The 17411-nt window shown below is 39.0% G+C and overlaps 1 protein-coding gene across 3 annotated transcripts in view; it reads right to left on the bottom strand.

The window, feature by feature from the left end:
* Positions 1-17411, bottom strand: part of CBFB (core-binding factor subunit beta) — a 61060-nt gene that overhangs the window by 26604 nt on the left and 17045 nt on the right. For all 3 annotated transcript variants that reach the window (XM_032613271.1, XM_032613270.1, XM_032613269.1), the window contains exon 4: positions 170-286. In XM_032613271.1, coding sequence (XP_032469162.1) covers positions 170-286 — 117 coding nt within the window. The remainder of the gene's footprint in view (positions 1-169; positions 287-17411) is intronic.

The following is a 17411-nucleotide window of genomic DNA, read 5'->3' as shown; positions in this document are numbered from 1 at the left end:
CCTCCTCCGGGCAGCCTCCCCCGCAAGCTGCAAGGCCGGGACCAGCTGAGACTCCCAGGGCAGCACTGTATACTTACTCTTAAAGACTGGGTAAAATAGATCTCCAGACAAAGGCAAGATTAGGGGTAAATAAAGGGACCACAGTCAGTAAAGCCTGAAGCCACCCTACCTGGGCTCGCTCCTCATCAAACTCCAGGCAGCCCATACCATCCAGTCTCTGGAGATCAATCCAACCTTTCCAGATAACACAGACTCCATTCAGAATCATGGGAGCCTTCAAATATACCTAAGACACAGAGAGAAGGATGAAAACCAATGATAAGCCATCAGACACATAAAAAGCAAAGGATAAACTTACTTATGAAAACTGTTTTTTTTGGGGGGGAAAAAATAAATTATAAAATTAAGAATTGTAGGAAAGTATACAAAGCATAGCCTCTGACCATATTCTATAAATTAAGTTAATCTGGTTTACCAGGATTTTATTTCTAGTCACAATTTTTCCAGATTATTTATTTTTTTAAAGATTTAATTTTATTTTCATTTTTCGCTGTGTTGGGTCTTCATTGCTGCGCGTGGGCTTTGCCCAGTTGGGCTTCTCGTTGTGGTGGCTTCTCTTGTTGTTGAGCACAGGCTCTAGGTGTGTGGGCTTTAGTAGTTGTGGCACGCGGGCTCTGGTAGTTGTGGCTCGTGGGCTCTAGAGCACAGGCTCAGTAGTTGTGGTGCATGGGCTTAGTTGCTCCGCGGCATGTGGGATCTCCCTGGACCAGGGCTCGAACCCGTGTCCCCTACACTGGCAGGAGGATTCTTATCCACTGCATCACTGGGGAAGTCCCTCCAGATTATTTTTTTATTTATTTATTTTTTTTGTAGTACGTGGGCCTCTCACTGTCGTGGCCTCTCCCGTTGCGGAGCACAGGCTCCGGACGCGCAGGCTCAGCGGTCATGGCTCACGGGCCCAGCCGCTCCGCGGCGTGTGGGATCTTTCCGGACCGGGGCACAAACCCGCATCCCCTGCATCGGCAGGCGGACTCTCAACCACTGCGCCATCAGGGAAGCCCCAGATTATTTTTAAAAGGAAGTTTTACAGATTTTGTAAAAACTGTAGTAAGGTGATACTTGAAGTGACATTGTTTCTTTTGCAGCTGAAGCTAGGACAATCAGGTACTTTGCTTTAATTTTTGAATCTTGAGTAGGAAGACATAAAGATGTAAATCAACTGGAATTCACTAGGCCCTGAAGAGAGCACGCACTGTTTCTCCCTGTTTGGATACCTGGAGCCACCCAAGGTCAGGTTCTTCATATTTCCTTTCCGTTTTATAAGCTACATCATAGATTCCTGGTAAGTAATGCTGTTTTTCTTTCTTTTTCTTTTTTTACTTAAGTTAGCCAGAGTTGATTTCTACCACTTTTAGCCAAAGAACCTTAACTGATACAACATTTATTTATGCATACTAAACATAAGAGAGTTCTTCTGTTTCAAGTATATAACCCTCGAGCAAAAGTCACTTTAGGTATGATTTCCAAATTTAAATCACTTTCATTTTTGATCACCAAATTAATTTTCATATTGCCTGTAAACATATTTGTTCTCAAGAGCAATTAAGGATCCATCAAGAAAGGAAAGGTGCTAATGCTATCATCTTGAGGTGAGTATTTTACTGTGATATAGTAAGAAAATATAAAAGAGAAGAAAAGAGAAATTTGTTAGTTCTTACAATCTCCCTCATCATAACAACATTTTATTCTAATAAGTACTTCAAAAAAAAAAACCCAACATTGTTATTTTAGGTCTTCTCTACCTCATTTAACACAGGCTTCTGAATAAAAATCAGCATAGATTTTTTTTTTTTATCATTTACTGCCTTAACAAGATCTTTTAAATGCAGAGGATGCAGGACTTCAATGAGTTTTCAAAATTCCAAGTTATCCAATATATCTTTATAAATAAGGTTCTTCATCTGCTTACATCAAATATATTTTCTTCGGATAATCTCAGTGCTTTTGTGAGCTAAAATTAGCATTATTTATTACCTATAATTATATAGTCAGTAAGGCAGTTTCTCATTTTGAGGAAAAAGCTGGAAGCATCAACTTTTTCTTTACTCAATTCAGCAGTTTCTTCAACAAAAAAAATCATAAGGCATTCTTGTTGTACAGAGGTTTAATAAAAATAACTTATTAAATTATTAATTATGTCAGTAATTAAAAATATGCAACAAAAATGACTACTGAGACACCTGTAAAATAAAACCTAGAGGACTGGGCTTCCTTGGTGGAGCAGTGGTTGAGAGTCCGCCTGCCAATGCAGGGGACACAGGTTCGTGCCCCGGTCCGGGAAGATCCCACACGCCGCAGAGCGGCTGGGCCCGTGAGCCATGGCCGCTAAGCCTGCGCGTCCGGAGCCTGTGCTCCGCAACAGGAGAGGCCACGACAGTGAGAGGCCCGCGTACCAAAAACAAAAAACAAAAAACAAAAGCCTAGAGGACTTATGCCTTCTTAGTGCGTATTTAAGCCATTCCCCTCCACTAGTAAACACAACTGTTTTTCCTGTTAAGGGTCCCAATAAACCATGCTGAATCAATTTCTACTGATATTGGAAAAAAAGCCAAAAACATAAGGTTCCATTTCTCCTCCCATTTGGACCAAGGGAAACAGTCTACAGTTATAGCTGAAACCGTTTAACCACACATTTCCTTCTGTTCTGATAAGTGCTCATTCCTTTCCACACTGTGAGTTTAAAACTCCACTGGTATGCACCTAAGTTGAACAAGTAACTGTGACGACCTCATATTCGATACCTCACTAAACCTAAAATAACCCTCTGAATTGCCTATTAATATAACTTGACTTACCACATCTACTAATCAAGATTCCCACTTACTCTTTCCAACAGAGGAGTGGGTGCTACACAATCAGGAGCACAGCATCTCACTTATCAATCTACCTCATTATTTTAAATTCTCACACTAAACAAAGAGATAATCCTCATCCAATAGCAGAGAAAGGTCAACTTCATGATCAGATTCTATATTCTTCATCAATGACTTACATCTTTTAGATTCAAAGATTCCATAATCTAGCTTATTCATATTACCTTCCATAGTCAAAAAATATTTTCCTTACGAAATTACCAAGCTCGTAAACAGCTGATTTATCACTTCTTTATAAAAGTTTTCTCATGACTAAGAAAACCACTGATCTGCTTTGGAAAATTCCTAAATGGGTTCAGAAAATGGCTACAGTTCATAATCAAGGCTAGTGCCTGGAACTGTAATTTAAAATATTTAGATGATCCTGTGATTTATTTAGATTGTTCACATTTAAATAAATAGAGTTTTATGTGTAGACCTTCAAAGTAAATGCTTGGCACTTTCGTACATTCATGAATACCAAACCTTGAAGTACAAAGAAAAACTCTCTTACTTTGGCATTTTGTAATGTAATTTAATAATGTCATTTAAACATTCAGACATTTTTCACTGAAAATAATGATGGTTTATTTCATACTGTGAAAAGAAAATGTATTAGAATATGACCTAGGGTTTAAACCCACTGTCCTAGAACAATTAAATGTTTTATATAAAATGAATTCTATAAAGCCTTTAAAATGGGTAAATATTCAGCTAATCACACACAAAAATAACAAAATAGCTTGCTTATCTTTCCAAAAGTAAAATATCAGAGGATGTGTTTAAGACTTCACAGAAAGTTAAAAGTGACTGCAGCCTTACATTTTGTGTTCTTTTGGAAATAAGGTAAAAGTATTGCACAATTTTTTAATCAGCTCAATCTCTAAGTATCAGCATTTGTGATGTTATTTCAATCCAAATTACACAATCACTTTTCTTTCACATTTGTAGCTTTAAATTCCACATCACTGTAGCAGCAGAGCTTCAGCAAAAACATGTACGCACCAACTGTGGCATTATCCATATAATGGGATACCATTCAGCCATAAAAAGGAATAAAGTAGTGATACACGCTACAACATGGATGAACCTTGAAAACATTATGCTAAGTGAAAGAAAGCAGAAAAAGTCCACATACTATATGATTCCATTTATATGAAACATCCAGAATAGGTAAATATAGAGACAGAAAGGATATCAGTGGTTCCCAGGGGCTGAGGGGAGGGGGGAATGAGGAGTGACTGTTAATAAGTACAGGATTTCTTTTTAGGGTGATGAAAATGTTTTGGAATGACAGAGTGGTGACAACTGCACAATTCTGTGAATATACTAAAAATCCCTGGATTTTTAGTTAATTTAGTGAAGGATGAATTTTATGGTCTATGAATTTTATCTCAATAGAGCTATTATAAAAAATATTTGCAATAAGTTTTATCTGTTACATAGGTGACATCTATAAGATATGTATATGGAGATTTTTGAGCAGGCAGTTGCATATAGGATTCTAGCACTCTGTGAAGAGATATGGGCGATGATATAAATCTGGCAGCCATCAACAACACAGTGGTATTTATTTAAATCCAGGGGAAAGGAAGAGATTACTCAAGCAGTAAGTAGAAGGAGAAAAGAGGGGGACCCATGAAGAACCCTAAGGAAATTCAACTTTCAGATGTATTCTCTCAGAAGAGAATAATCCAGCAGAGCAGCCTATGAACTGCCAGTGAAGAAACAGGAAAACATGCAAAGAGCCTAGTGGCTAAAGGTTAAGTTAAAAGGCCCCCAAGTAAAAATTTCCCCTTTGTTGGCTGCATAAGATTTTGAAGTATTACGTTACAGTATCTTAGGTCACTCATAACTTTTAGCAATGTTCTTATATAAGGCAGGAGTTCTTAGTCTGGAGTTCAGAAAACCCACATGAGTTTGGGTTTATGGATAAGTTTCAAGAAGACCAGAAACCTCCCAAAATTCTGTGTAAAAATGTATGTTCGTGTCCATGTGCATTTTTCTAAGCAAGTCCAATGCTTTCACCAAATTCTCAAAAGGGTGTACAAGGGGAAAAGGATTCAACTATGACAGTAAAAATGCAATTCTTCCCTTTCCCCTCATAGACACCAAGGTCTTTGTATCACCAAGCTTGAGAGATGATAAATACCCTTCATTTAGTAAAGGGACCAAACTGCTTAAGCAGCTAAACATTAGTTACCCTGGGTTTTGAAATGTGCCAGAGGAAGGATAAGAGAGAACTTAGTTAGTTTCCTATTTATCAACCTGTACAAAAGAGTTCTATCTCTGAGTCTGGAGTCTCTTATTCTGAGAGGATATAAATTTGGAATAAACAGTGGCATTTTCAATTGCCCTTTCTTCTACAATACTATAATGGATGTTCAGTGTTTCTAGCTCCTAGGTAGCTGGACTGAGAATAGAAATTGAGCGTACAAAGGGATAGCAGCAAGAGTTCCCTTTATTGAGTGGTTCTGAAGAAGATAATTTCAAGATAATTAAAACAGAATAATTGTAAATTTGCAAAGACTCCCATGCACACTGGTACTGAGCCATAACATCAAGATACACAGAAACCAAGTGTCAAAGCTATTGATAAAAGCAAGAAGCAGATATCTCACCCTCAAAAAACCCATTTCAATTGGAAAGAATATTTCATTTCCTTATAGTAAACTATCAGAGCTCAAATAATTGTGACTCTAGCCAATAAACTTAGATATTAGGGAAAACAGTAGAGGAAATGATCAGTACCCCTTAGGCCCTCAGGACATACCTGAATAATGATTAATAGAAGAACAGAAATACACCTGGAATTTAGAAATGTTTTTCTTGTAGCTTTCCTATAATTTCAATTTGAAAGGATTCACCTACTCAACAAATGTATATTACCTGTCATTTTGTACGTGGTATTATCATAAGGGCAGAGGGGAATACATGATGATTTTAAAAAAAATTGTATCCCACCACCCCAAAAAAGATTCCAACACCAATTAAAGTCTTTAATAAGAGCGGAATGCATACAAAAAGAACTGTAAGAATTAAAACTGAATTCACCCATTACATTTAAGTAGGACTCACTTAACTCCTAAGGTTAATGGAATGTTCCATTGACAGTAATAAAAATTGTAAGGAGCTGGATCCAGCAGCTTTGCAACCTCTTTTTAAAGACCACAGTTCTAACAAAGTTGCATATAAACATGACCAGGATATAATATCTGAAGATTATCTACCTGAAAAATCTAAAATATTCAACTGAAAAACCAAGTGAATTAATGAGTTCAATAAAGTGGCTGGTGGGACTTCCCTGATGGCGCAGTGGATAAGACTCTGTGCTCCCAATGCAGGGGGCTTGGGTTCCATCCCTGGTCAGGAAACTAGATCCTACATGCAGCAACTAAGAGTTCGCATGCCGCAATGCCCGCCTGCTGCAACTAAGACCTGGAGCAACCAAATAAATAATTTAAAAAAAAAAATAAATAAATAAAGTGGCTGGTTATAAAAAAAAAAAAACAACAACTTTCCTGTATTACAACAGTAACTACTTAGAAAATAAAATGAAAAATTAAAAAAACAAACCTTATTTTAAAATAGCATTGGGATTTCCCTGGTGGCGCAGTGGTTAAGAATCCGCCTGCGGGGCTTCCCTAGTGGCACAGTGGTTGGGAGTCCACCTGCCAATGCAGGGGATATGGGTTCAAGCCCTGGTCTGGGAAGATCCCACATGCCGCGGAGCAACTGAGCCCGTGTGCCACAACTACTGAAGCTCGCACACATAGAGCCCGTGCTCTGCAACAAGAGAAGCCACCGCAGTGAGAAACCCTCGCACCGCAACGAAGAGTAGCCCCCGCTGGCCACAACTAGAGAAAGCCCTCGTGTAGAGATGAAGACCCAATGCAGTCAAAAATAAATAAATTAATTATTTAAAAAAAAAAAAAAAGAATCCGCCTGCTAATGCAGGGGACACGGGTTCGAGCCCTGGTCCAGGAAGATCCCACATGCCGCGGAGCAACTAAGCCTGTGCGCCACAACTACTGAGCCTATGCTCTAGAGCCCGCAAGCCACAACTACTGGGCCTGTGTGCCACAGCTACTGAAGCCCGCGCACCTAGAGCCCGTGCTCCGCAACAAGAGAAGCCACCACGATGAGAAGCCCGCACATCGTAATGAAGAGTAGCCCCTGCTCGCCGCAACTAGAGAAAAACTGCATGCAGCAAGACCCAACGCAGCCAAAAATAAATAAATAAATAAATTTATATTTTAAAAAATAGCATTAAAAGTATCTACTAAGAATAAATTTAATACGAAACAGGTAGGCTCTAATAAGAAGAAAATACCTAATTTTTGAAACACAGAAAGAGACTTGAAAAACTAGTGAGATGTTATGTTCTCTAATGGTAAGACTACAAATGCCAATTTATCCCAAAGTAATCCTTATTTTAACGAAATTCCAGTAAAATCTCAAAATAACGTTTTCTGGAATTTACAAAGTCAGTCTATAATTCATACAAAAGAATCAGACTATCCAAGAGAATAAAAGAAAGTATTTTTCTGCTCTTTCAGCTATTAAGACCTGTGACAACCCAAGCAGTACATATGCAGTAGTGCTGTGGCAGCCAGAAACAACTTGATGGAATAAACAAAAAAATTAAAAAACAAAACCACATATACAAGTACTTAATAAATGAAAAGGGTAACATTTCAAATCAATGGTAAAAGGGTATTTTACTTAACCAGTGGAGATGGGAAAACTGACTACCATTAAAAAAAAAAGTTTGAAAAAAAATAAAATGGCTAAAGTATTAAAATAAAACAAGGTAACTATTTCTAAACTAAAGGTAAACATTTTAAAAATTAGGAACTTCCCTGGTGGTTGACTGGGTAAGACTCTGCGCTCCCAATGCAGGGGGCCCAAGTTTGATCCCTGGTCAGGAAACTAGATCCTGCGTGCTTGTGGCAACTAAGCGTCCGCATGCCGCGACGAAGCTCCCATGTGCCGCAACTAAGACCCGGCGTAACGTACATACATAAATATTTTTTTAAAAAAATTTTAAATTAAAAATCTTAATAATGTGTATGAGAAGAGATACCAGGTTCTACCACATTGTCAGAGGGAGCGTGAACTGGCTAACAATTCCGGGAAGGCATTTTTTGGCAACAGTGTGAATTTTCCTCTTACAAACAGCTCGTGGGGCTTGATATCAAAAACAACAAACAACCCAATAAAAAAATGGGCAGAAGACATACAGATGGCCAAGAGACACATGAAAAGATGCTCAACATTGCTTATTATTAGAGAAATGCAAATCAAAATTACAATCAGATATCGCCTCACACCAGTCAGAATGGCCATCATTAAAAAGTGTCTACAAACAATAAATGCTGGAGAGGGTGTGGAGAAAAGGGTACATTGGTACAGGCACTATGGAGAACAGTATGGAGGTTCCTTAAAAAACTACCATATGATCCAGCATATCCCACTCCTGGACATATATCTGGAGAAAAACAGGGTTCAAAAGGATACATGCACCCCAATGTTCATTGTAGCACTGTTTACAATAGCCAAGACATGGAAACAACCTAAAGGTCCATCAACGGATGAATGGATAAAGAAGACGTGGTACAATATATACAATGTAATATTACTCAGCCATTGAAAAGAATGAAATAATGCCATTTGCAGCAACATGGATGGACCTGGAGATTATCATACTAAGTGAAGTCAGAGAAAGACAAATATCATATGATATCACTTATATATGCAGAATCTAAAAAAAAAGTGATACAAATGAACTTATTTGCAAAACAGACTCACAGCTTTAGAGAACAAACTTATGGTTACCAGGGGAGAAGCGTGGTGGGGAGGGATAGATTGGGAGTTTGGGATTGACATGTACACACTACTATATCTACTACAGATAACCAGCAAGGACCTAGTATATAGCACAGGGAACTCTGCTCAATATTCTGTAATAACCTAAACAGGAAAAGAATTTGAAAAAGAATAGATACACGTATATGTAAAACCGAATCACTTTGCTGTACACCTGAAACTAACACAACATTGTTAATCAACTATGCTCCAATATAAAAATAAAGAAGTTTTTTAAAGCGTGAAATTTCCTTTGACCCAGCAATGTCATGCCTATGAACGTATCCTAAAATTTAATCAAAGATGTACACAGAGTATTTGATTACAAGGCTGTTCACTCTTAAGGGTTTTTTAATAACGGCAAAAGGTTACAAATAACCTAGATGCTCAACATCTTGTTGTTTAATGTTGAATCAATAATCTGTATTAAACAAGGTGTCTTTAAACAGAAACATACATAAAAAAGATTATGTATTAACTGGCTGAGGAGGATGTTGTGACCAGAGGCTTGCAGGAACCTAACTCTGTATTTTCCGTGGAAGAAGTTGTTCGGTGTTCATTAATTCCACATCTGCAGGGACTTTATAGAAGATAACTACCATAAATTAGGAGAATCAACCATAATTATTTTTTAAAGGAAAGGAATATTATCACTATGCTTAACCCCAAGACAGCATGGGAAGAGTAAAAACTAAATGTACTTTAGAATCAGATAAAACCTGGATTTAAATCCTGGTTCTAACAGTGTATTTGAGACAAATCGTTTAAGATTGCTAATAAGCCTCAGATTCCTCACATGTAAAATCAAGGCTAAATAACACCTCTTTCATAGTTGATAGTAAAAATTAGTTAAGCCAATGTACATACACTTATGAAACATACAGAGCACCATAGAAACTGAATGCTTACACACAATACTTCCACCAAAGTTTTACACAGTGATTTCTCTCCAAGGGAAAGAAGCCATTTTTTTTGAGACAATGAACAGTTGATCACACCAATGAATCAGCAGATAAGCAATAATACTGGGATGGCCACAGGCACCCAGGAAAACAAGATATTCCACAAAGGAAGTATGCACCCTGCCTTTTAGTTGTAATCATTTCTGTAGTCTATTTAACAGATTCCTTTAGAAGATACTTGGTTCTGACTCATTCTCCTTTAGTCACATGTTCCTCCTCATTTAGAAATGCATAGTCAGCTGCTTGCCTGTTGGATAATCATTACAGACAGTCATTCAATCTCACTTGCCTCTGAATCATAACTGGGTTGCATGTTAAGTGTAAAAAATAGCTTCTTCTATAGTGATTTAATGTAATTTACCAATCTACTTCTTACAGTTCAAAACAGAAAACAGTACTTCTTGCAGAAATCGTAACATGGATTAACACAGAATGTGCCTGGAACTTAAAAGATTAAGCAAGCAAACGTGTGCAGGCGCGTGCATGCACACATGCAGACAGACGCACACTCAATAAATGGATGTGTTAACCAAACCCATCCTAAAAGGCATATGGAAAATGAATTAAAATATGTAAAAGTAAAGAAAAAAAAAAGGCATAGGGACCTGAATAGCCAAAACAATCATAAAAGAACAAAACTGGAGGATTCACACTTCCCAATTTCAAAACTTACTGTAAAGATTCATTAATCCAAACAGTATAAAAAAAAACAGCATAGTATTGGCATAAAGACATATAGACCAATGGACTAGAGTAAAACACCCAGAAATAAATCCTCACATAGGTGGTCAAATGATTTTTGACAAGGGTGCCCAGACCATTCAATGGGGAAAGGACATTCAATGGTGTGAGGCGATATCTGATTGTAGTTTTTTTTTGTTTTTTTTTTGCTGTACGCGGGCCTCTCACTGTTGTGGCCTCTCCCGTTGCGGAGCACAAGCTCCGGACACGCAGGCTCAGCAGCCATGGCTCATGGGCCCAGCCGCTCTGCAGCATGTGGGATTTTCTCGGACCGCGGCACGAACCCGTGTCCCCTGCATCGGCAGGCGGACTCTCAACCACTGTGCCACCAGGGAAGCCCTGATTGTAGTTTTGATTTGCATTTCTCTTCAATGGGGAAGAATAAAGTTGAACCCTTACCTAACACTATCTACAAAAATTACTTCAAAATGTACCAAAGACCTTAATGTAAGACCTAAAACTATAAAACTCTTAGAAGCAATGATAAAATCTTCATGACACTGGATTTAACAATGATTTCTTGGGGATGACACCAAAGAAACAGGTAACAACAACAAAAATAGACAAACTGGACTTTATTAAAATTTAAAAAATTTGTACATCAAAAGACACTATCGGGGCTTCCCTGGGGAACGGGGGACATGTGTTCGAGCCCTGGTCTGGGAAGATCCCACATGCCGCGGAGCAGCTAAGCCCGTGCACCACAACTACTGAGCCTGCACTCCAGATCCCGCAAGCCACAACTCCTGAAGCCCGGGCACTTAGAGCCCATGCTCTGCAACAAGAGAAGCCACCACAATGAGAAGCGCACACGCCACAATGAAGAGTAGACCCTGCTCACCGCAACTAGAGAAAGCCCGCACACGGCAACAAAGACCCAACGCAGCCATAAATAAATACATACATACATACATACAATTTTTTTAAAAAAGGACACATGCACCCCAATGTTCATTGCAGTACTATTTACAATAGCTAGGTCATGGAAGCAACCTAAATGTCCATCGACAGATGAATGGATAAAGAAGATGTGGTACATATATACAATGGAATATTACTCAGCCATAAAAAGGAACGAAATTGGGTCATTTGTAGAGACGTGGATGGACCTAGACACTGTCATACAGAGTGAAGTAAGTCAGAAAGAGAAAAACAAATATCATATGTTAACGTATATATGTGGAACCTAGAAAAATGGTACAGATGAACTGGTTTGCAGGGCAGAAATAGAGACATAGATGTAGAGAACAAATGTATGGACACCAAGGGGGGAAAGTGGTGGTGGGGTGGTGGTGGTGGTGTAATGAATTGGGAGATTGGAATTGACATATATACACTAATGTGTATAAAATGGATAACTAATAAGAACCTGTTGTATAAAAAAATAAAATTCTAAGAAAAAAAAGAAAAGTTACATGATATAAGACTTAAAAGAAAAAAAAAAGAATATAGCTTCTGGGGACAACATGTGGCAATTCCTCAAAAAATTAAGAACAGAATTACCATATGATCCAGCAATTCCACTTCTGGGTATATACCTAAAAGAACTGAAAGCAGGGTCTCTAAGACATATTTGCACACCCATGTCCGTAACAGCAGTATTTATAATAGCTAAAACATGGAAACAACCCACATGTCCACTGATGAATGAATAGATAAGCAAAATGTGGTCTATATATACAATAGAATATTATTATTCAGCCTTTGTTTTTCGTTTTTTTTTTTTTGCGGTACGCGGGCCTCTCACTGTTGTGGCCTCTCCCGTTGCGGAGCACAGGCTCCGGATGCGCAGGCTCAGCAGCCATGGCTCACGGACCCAGCCGCTCCGCGGCATGTGGGATCCTCCCGGACTGGGGCATGAACCCGTGTCCCCTGCATCAGCAGGCGGACTCCCAACCACTGCGCCACCAGGGAAGCCCTCAGCCTTTTAAAGAAGGAAGTTCTGCAATATGCTACAATATGGTTGAATCTTCCAGACATTATACTAAATGAAATATGACAGTCATAAAAAGACAAATACTGTATGATTCCACTTATAAGAGGTACTTAGAGTAGTCAAAATCACAGAGAAAGAAGAATGGTGGCTGCCAGGGACAAAGGGGAAGGGGGAGTCGAGGAATGGGGAGTTACTGTTTAATGGGTATAGAGTTTGTTTTATAAAATAAAGAGAGTTATGGGAAAACTCATGTAAAAAGGAAGCAGTTCATGGTGAACCTAGAATCAGAAAATATAGAGCAGCCCACTTCCTCTGATCATTATTTCCTCCAGACCTCCAGCATACTGTGAACAATGGCTCACATTGTGCCAGATGCCCCAAATCCAGAATGAGCCCTAGGTTTTCCATAACCTACTCATGACTCGGCTCACAAACTTCCCCAGAGGCTTTTAAAATTCGCCAGGAAGCTGAATCCAGAAGTAACACGGAGATTTTGTTCAGCTTATCTCCTAGCAACTTTCATGTTGAACTGACATTATAGTCCTTTATTTACATTGCCATGAAGTTTGTGCTTGCTATATTCAGTTTTTCAAAATTAAACAAATCACTGTTTAGAAATACATCCACAGGAACAAGATGATAAAGAAAAGCAAGGAAATAAATATATTAATCAAGGTAGTGAGAAGTTTTTGTGGAGGGGGGAATAAGGACTGTGAAGTTTTTTAAGGCATCACTATCCAACATAAATATAACGGGAACCACAAATGCAACTCACATATATAAATGTAAATTTTCTAGCAGCCATGTTTAAAACACTAAAAAGAAACAGGTAAAATTAATCCCAGTAATATTACTTAATCAAATATATCTAAAATATTATTTCAACGTGTAATCAATATAAAAATTATTGAGATATCTTACATGCTTCTTTTTTTTGTACCAAGTTTTCAAAATTCACTGTGTACTTTTCCACATACAGCACGTGTCAACTAGACTAGCCACGTTTTAAGTGCTCAATAGTCACATGTGGGGACTTCCCTGGTGGTGGAGTGGTTAATACTCCGCGCTCCCAATGCAGGGGCCCCGAGTTTGATCCCTGGCCAGGGAACTAGATCCCACATTCATGCCAAAACTAAGGAGTCCACCTGCCACAACTAAAAGAGCCCATGTGCTACAACTAAGGAACCAGTGAGCTGCAACTAAGGAGCCCACCTGCTGCAAACTAAGACTTGGTGCAACCAAATAAATAAATGTTTAAAAAAATAAATAATATTGCTTAAAAAAAAGCCACATGTGGCTAGTGGCTACCTACTACACATCACATGGATGTTCCTTTTATTATTATTCCTAAAACCATACATATGTTTTTAAAAAATTAATTAATTTATTTATTTTTGGCTGCACTGGGTCTTCCTTACTGCGCGTGGGCTACTCATCATTGCGGTGTGCGGGCTTCTCACTGCGGTAGCTTCTCTTGTTGCGGAGCACGGGATCTAGGCGTGCGGGCTTCAGTAGTTGTGGCATGCGGGCTCAGTAGTTGTGGCTTACGGGCTCTAGAGCACAGGCTCAGTAGTTGTGGCGCACGGGTTTAGTGGCTCCACAGCATGTGGGATCTTCCCAGACTAGGGCTCAAACTCATGTCCCCTGCACTGGCAGGTGGATTCTCAACCACTGCTCCACCAGGGAAGTCCCCATACATACGTTTTTATCTACTCTTTCATAAGATCACTTAACAAATGAAAACATGACTAGCTTTTAAGGGGAAAATGCGTTAAATAACAAACATTTAAAAAGTAAAATATGCAGAAATAGCCCACCTAATTTGGGACATTTTATAAGGTATTTTAAGTGACAATAAAAATCACTGTATTAAATTTTACAACACAAAAAGTATGCTGAAATATTATACTGGTTTTATTGTACAGTCCCACAGAGTTAATGTCACGTGTTGCAAATTTTCACTAAACATCATTTTTCAGAAGAATGCTCCACCTAGACACATTGATGGTCCATCGTCTGGAAGAGCCATTCCTTCTGTGAGCCATCTGAGAAGATGTTCACGCACCAACAACATTCATACTCTGAGATATACATGGCTTTGTTAAGTAGAAAAAACCTTAGATTTTTAGTCTAGTCTAAACTTTGGTAATCTGTAATACGATTTATATTCTTACACAAAACTGTCCTTCACAGAGGTATATTTAAAATTCCTGGGAATTCCCTGGTGGTCCAGTGGGTAGGGCTCTGTGTTCCAAATGCAGGGGGCCTGGGTTCAATCCCTGGTCGGGGAGCTAGATCCCACATGCATGCGCAACTAGGAGTCTGCATGCCACAACTGAAAGCTCCACATGCCACGACTGGGAGTCTGCACGCCACAGCTAAGAAGTCCGAATGCCGCAACTAAGAGTCTGCATGTCACAACTAAAAATCTCGCATGCCACAATGAAGTTCCCACATGCCGCAACTAGGGCCACTGCAACTAAGACTTGGTGCAGCCAAAATAAATAAATAAATAATAACAACAACAACAAAAATTCCTGCTGGCTTTCTCACTGTATACAAAAGTAATGTTAGCATAAGCATCACAAACCACCATCAACTTTAACACTGTGAGGCCCTGAATGCTATTTCTGGACTCTCTGCAACTCCAAGCCTCTACTTGGAACTCACTTTGCTTAAAGAAGTCCCTATCCCACCCCAAAACAGCTCCATATAGCTCCCTTCATTTCTTTCTTTCTTTTTTTTTTTTTGCAGTACGCGGGTCTCTCATTGTTGTGGCCTCTCCCATTGTGGAGCACAGGTTCTGGACGCGTAGGCTCAGCGGCCATGGCTCACGGGCCCAGCCACTCCGTGGCATGTGGAATCTTCCCGGACCGGGGCACGAACCCACGTCCCCTGCAGCGGCAGGCAGACTCTCAACCACTGCGCCACCAGGGAAGCCCAGCTCCCTTCATTTCTTAACTCTCTATTATCGGTACTTTTTCACTCAGGTTTAACAAGCATTACCACTTTAGGTTTATATAAATTCTTTACAGCTCTCAAAACTTTTCCAAGTCCTATCTGACGTTTACAACCATCCAATAAGAAGAAAAAGTTTAAAAGAAGAAATTAAAACAGAGATTAAATAATTCACTTGCAGAAGGTCACAGAGCCAGTAAGTGGTACAAGCTAACACCCAAAACTCATAACTCTATACATTCACCCAAACCACAGGTGCATTAATGGACTGCATTATTAATGTTTCCTAAGTATTTCAGTACACGTAAAAATAGACTATTTCCCTAAAAATAAATAGAGACTGGACAGTCAATTTCATGGTTAAATCCTTAACCATCTAGAACAATAAATGACATGAACTCTTCACATGACTTCAGAATATATTATATGAATATCCCACCCCCAACCCAAAATAGACAGTTTACTAGTTCTGCCATCTTCATTCTGTGATTCAAAGTAAACAATGCGTTTTAAAAAATACGTTTATTTATTTACTTGGGTGCACTGGGTCTTAGTTGTGGCACACAGGTTCTCTAGTTGTGGTGCACGGGCTCTAGAGCGTGCAGGCTCTAGAGCGTGCAGGCTTAGTTGCCCCAGCATGTGGGATCTTAGGTCCCTGACCAGGGATTGAACCCACGTCCCCTGCATTGGAAGGCATTTTTAAGAGAGTCCTAAAATGTTCTGACCCAAGAGGTACAATTTCAAGTGAAAAACATACAAAATTAAGTTATAAAATTCTTTGTTCCTTAACTAAGACCAAAACAGGTAATGAAATAAAAGAGGCAGATGCTATTTATTGTAATCCATTCTGAGACAACTCTGTTAAGAATTATTTCTAAAAGTATTACAGCTGACTTTACCAAATTATTAACACAAAAAATTGATTATGTGTAGTTTTCCAGCAGCTTATCATCACAAATATCATTTGCACTCTGTTAGAAAAACAATTCAAGAAAAGTTAAAGGTTGAAAGGAAAAAGATGGAAGTTAAAGGTTGTTCTGAAGTCATCAAATGAGGTCAAAAATGACCATATTAAAATATTCACTTTAAAAGAAAGAATAACTTGGTGGGCCAAAATATTCAATAACTTTGGAAAGTGGTATGTGGAGTTTCTAGCAACTTACCTAATGATTATTAGCAGCAGTGTGGTAAACTGCAAACAACACAGACTCTTGGGTAAAAGACCTGGGTCTCGATCCTGGCTCTACCTAGGAAACAGATTACATGACTACTAAAGATTTATTTAGCCTCTCTAGGCCCCAGTTTCCTCAGCTGTAAAGTCAAGTTATCATTAAATGTGTTCCAATATCAAATAAAAGACTTCACTATAGCGCAGGATTAAGAGAAGTAGGAATGTATATATCATCTAGTACTAGTGGTGGTGATCACCATAAAAGCTAGTTTGTAGATTGTCAAAATGTATTTTAAATGGTCGAGTTCTGAAAACGTTCTGAATTTGATAGTGGTGATGCACATTGTGAATATATTAAAAACCACTGAATTGTACAGATGGATGAGATGGTAAATTCTATGTTACATGAATTTTACTGCAATTAAAAAAAGAAAAAATGGCCCAGCAGCAATGTTCTGGATAGCAAAGGGATGGCAAGCCAGGACTGAAAAGCTGGAATAAGCAACACCCTCAAAAAATTTAGAAGGGTTTTCCCAAAGGGCCATTATTTAAAACAATACTCTGCAAGTGAGGCCAGACACTTGTTAAAAATTATCATTTGGGCTTCCCTGGTGGTGCAGTGGTTGAGAGTCCACCTGCCGATGCAGGGGACACGGGTTCGTGCCCTGGTCCAGGAAGATCCCACAGGCTGTGGAGCGGCTGGGCCCGTGAGCCATGGCCGCTAAGCCTGCGCATCCGGAGCCTGTGCTCTGCAACGGGAGAGGCCACAACAGTGAGAGGCCCGCGTACCGCAAAAAAAAAAAAAAAAAAAAAAAATATATATATATCATTTAATATGGGCATAATATTTTATTTATTTGAAA

Source organism: Phocoena sinus, chromosome 19 (assembly GCF_008692025.1).
Source record: "Phocoena sinus isolate mPhoSin1 chromosome 19, mPhoSin1.pri, whole genome shotgun sequence".
NCBI classification, from domain to species: domain Eukaryota; kingdom Metazoa; phylum Chordata; class Mammalia; order Artiodactyla; family Phocoenidae; genus Phocoena; species Phocoena sinus.
This window is presented reverse-complemented; position numbering and strand designations above follow the sequence as displayed.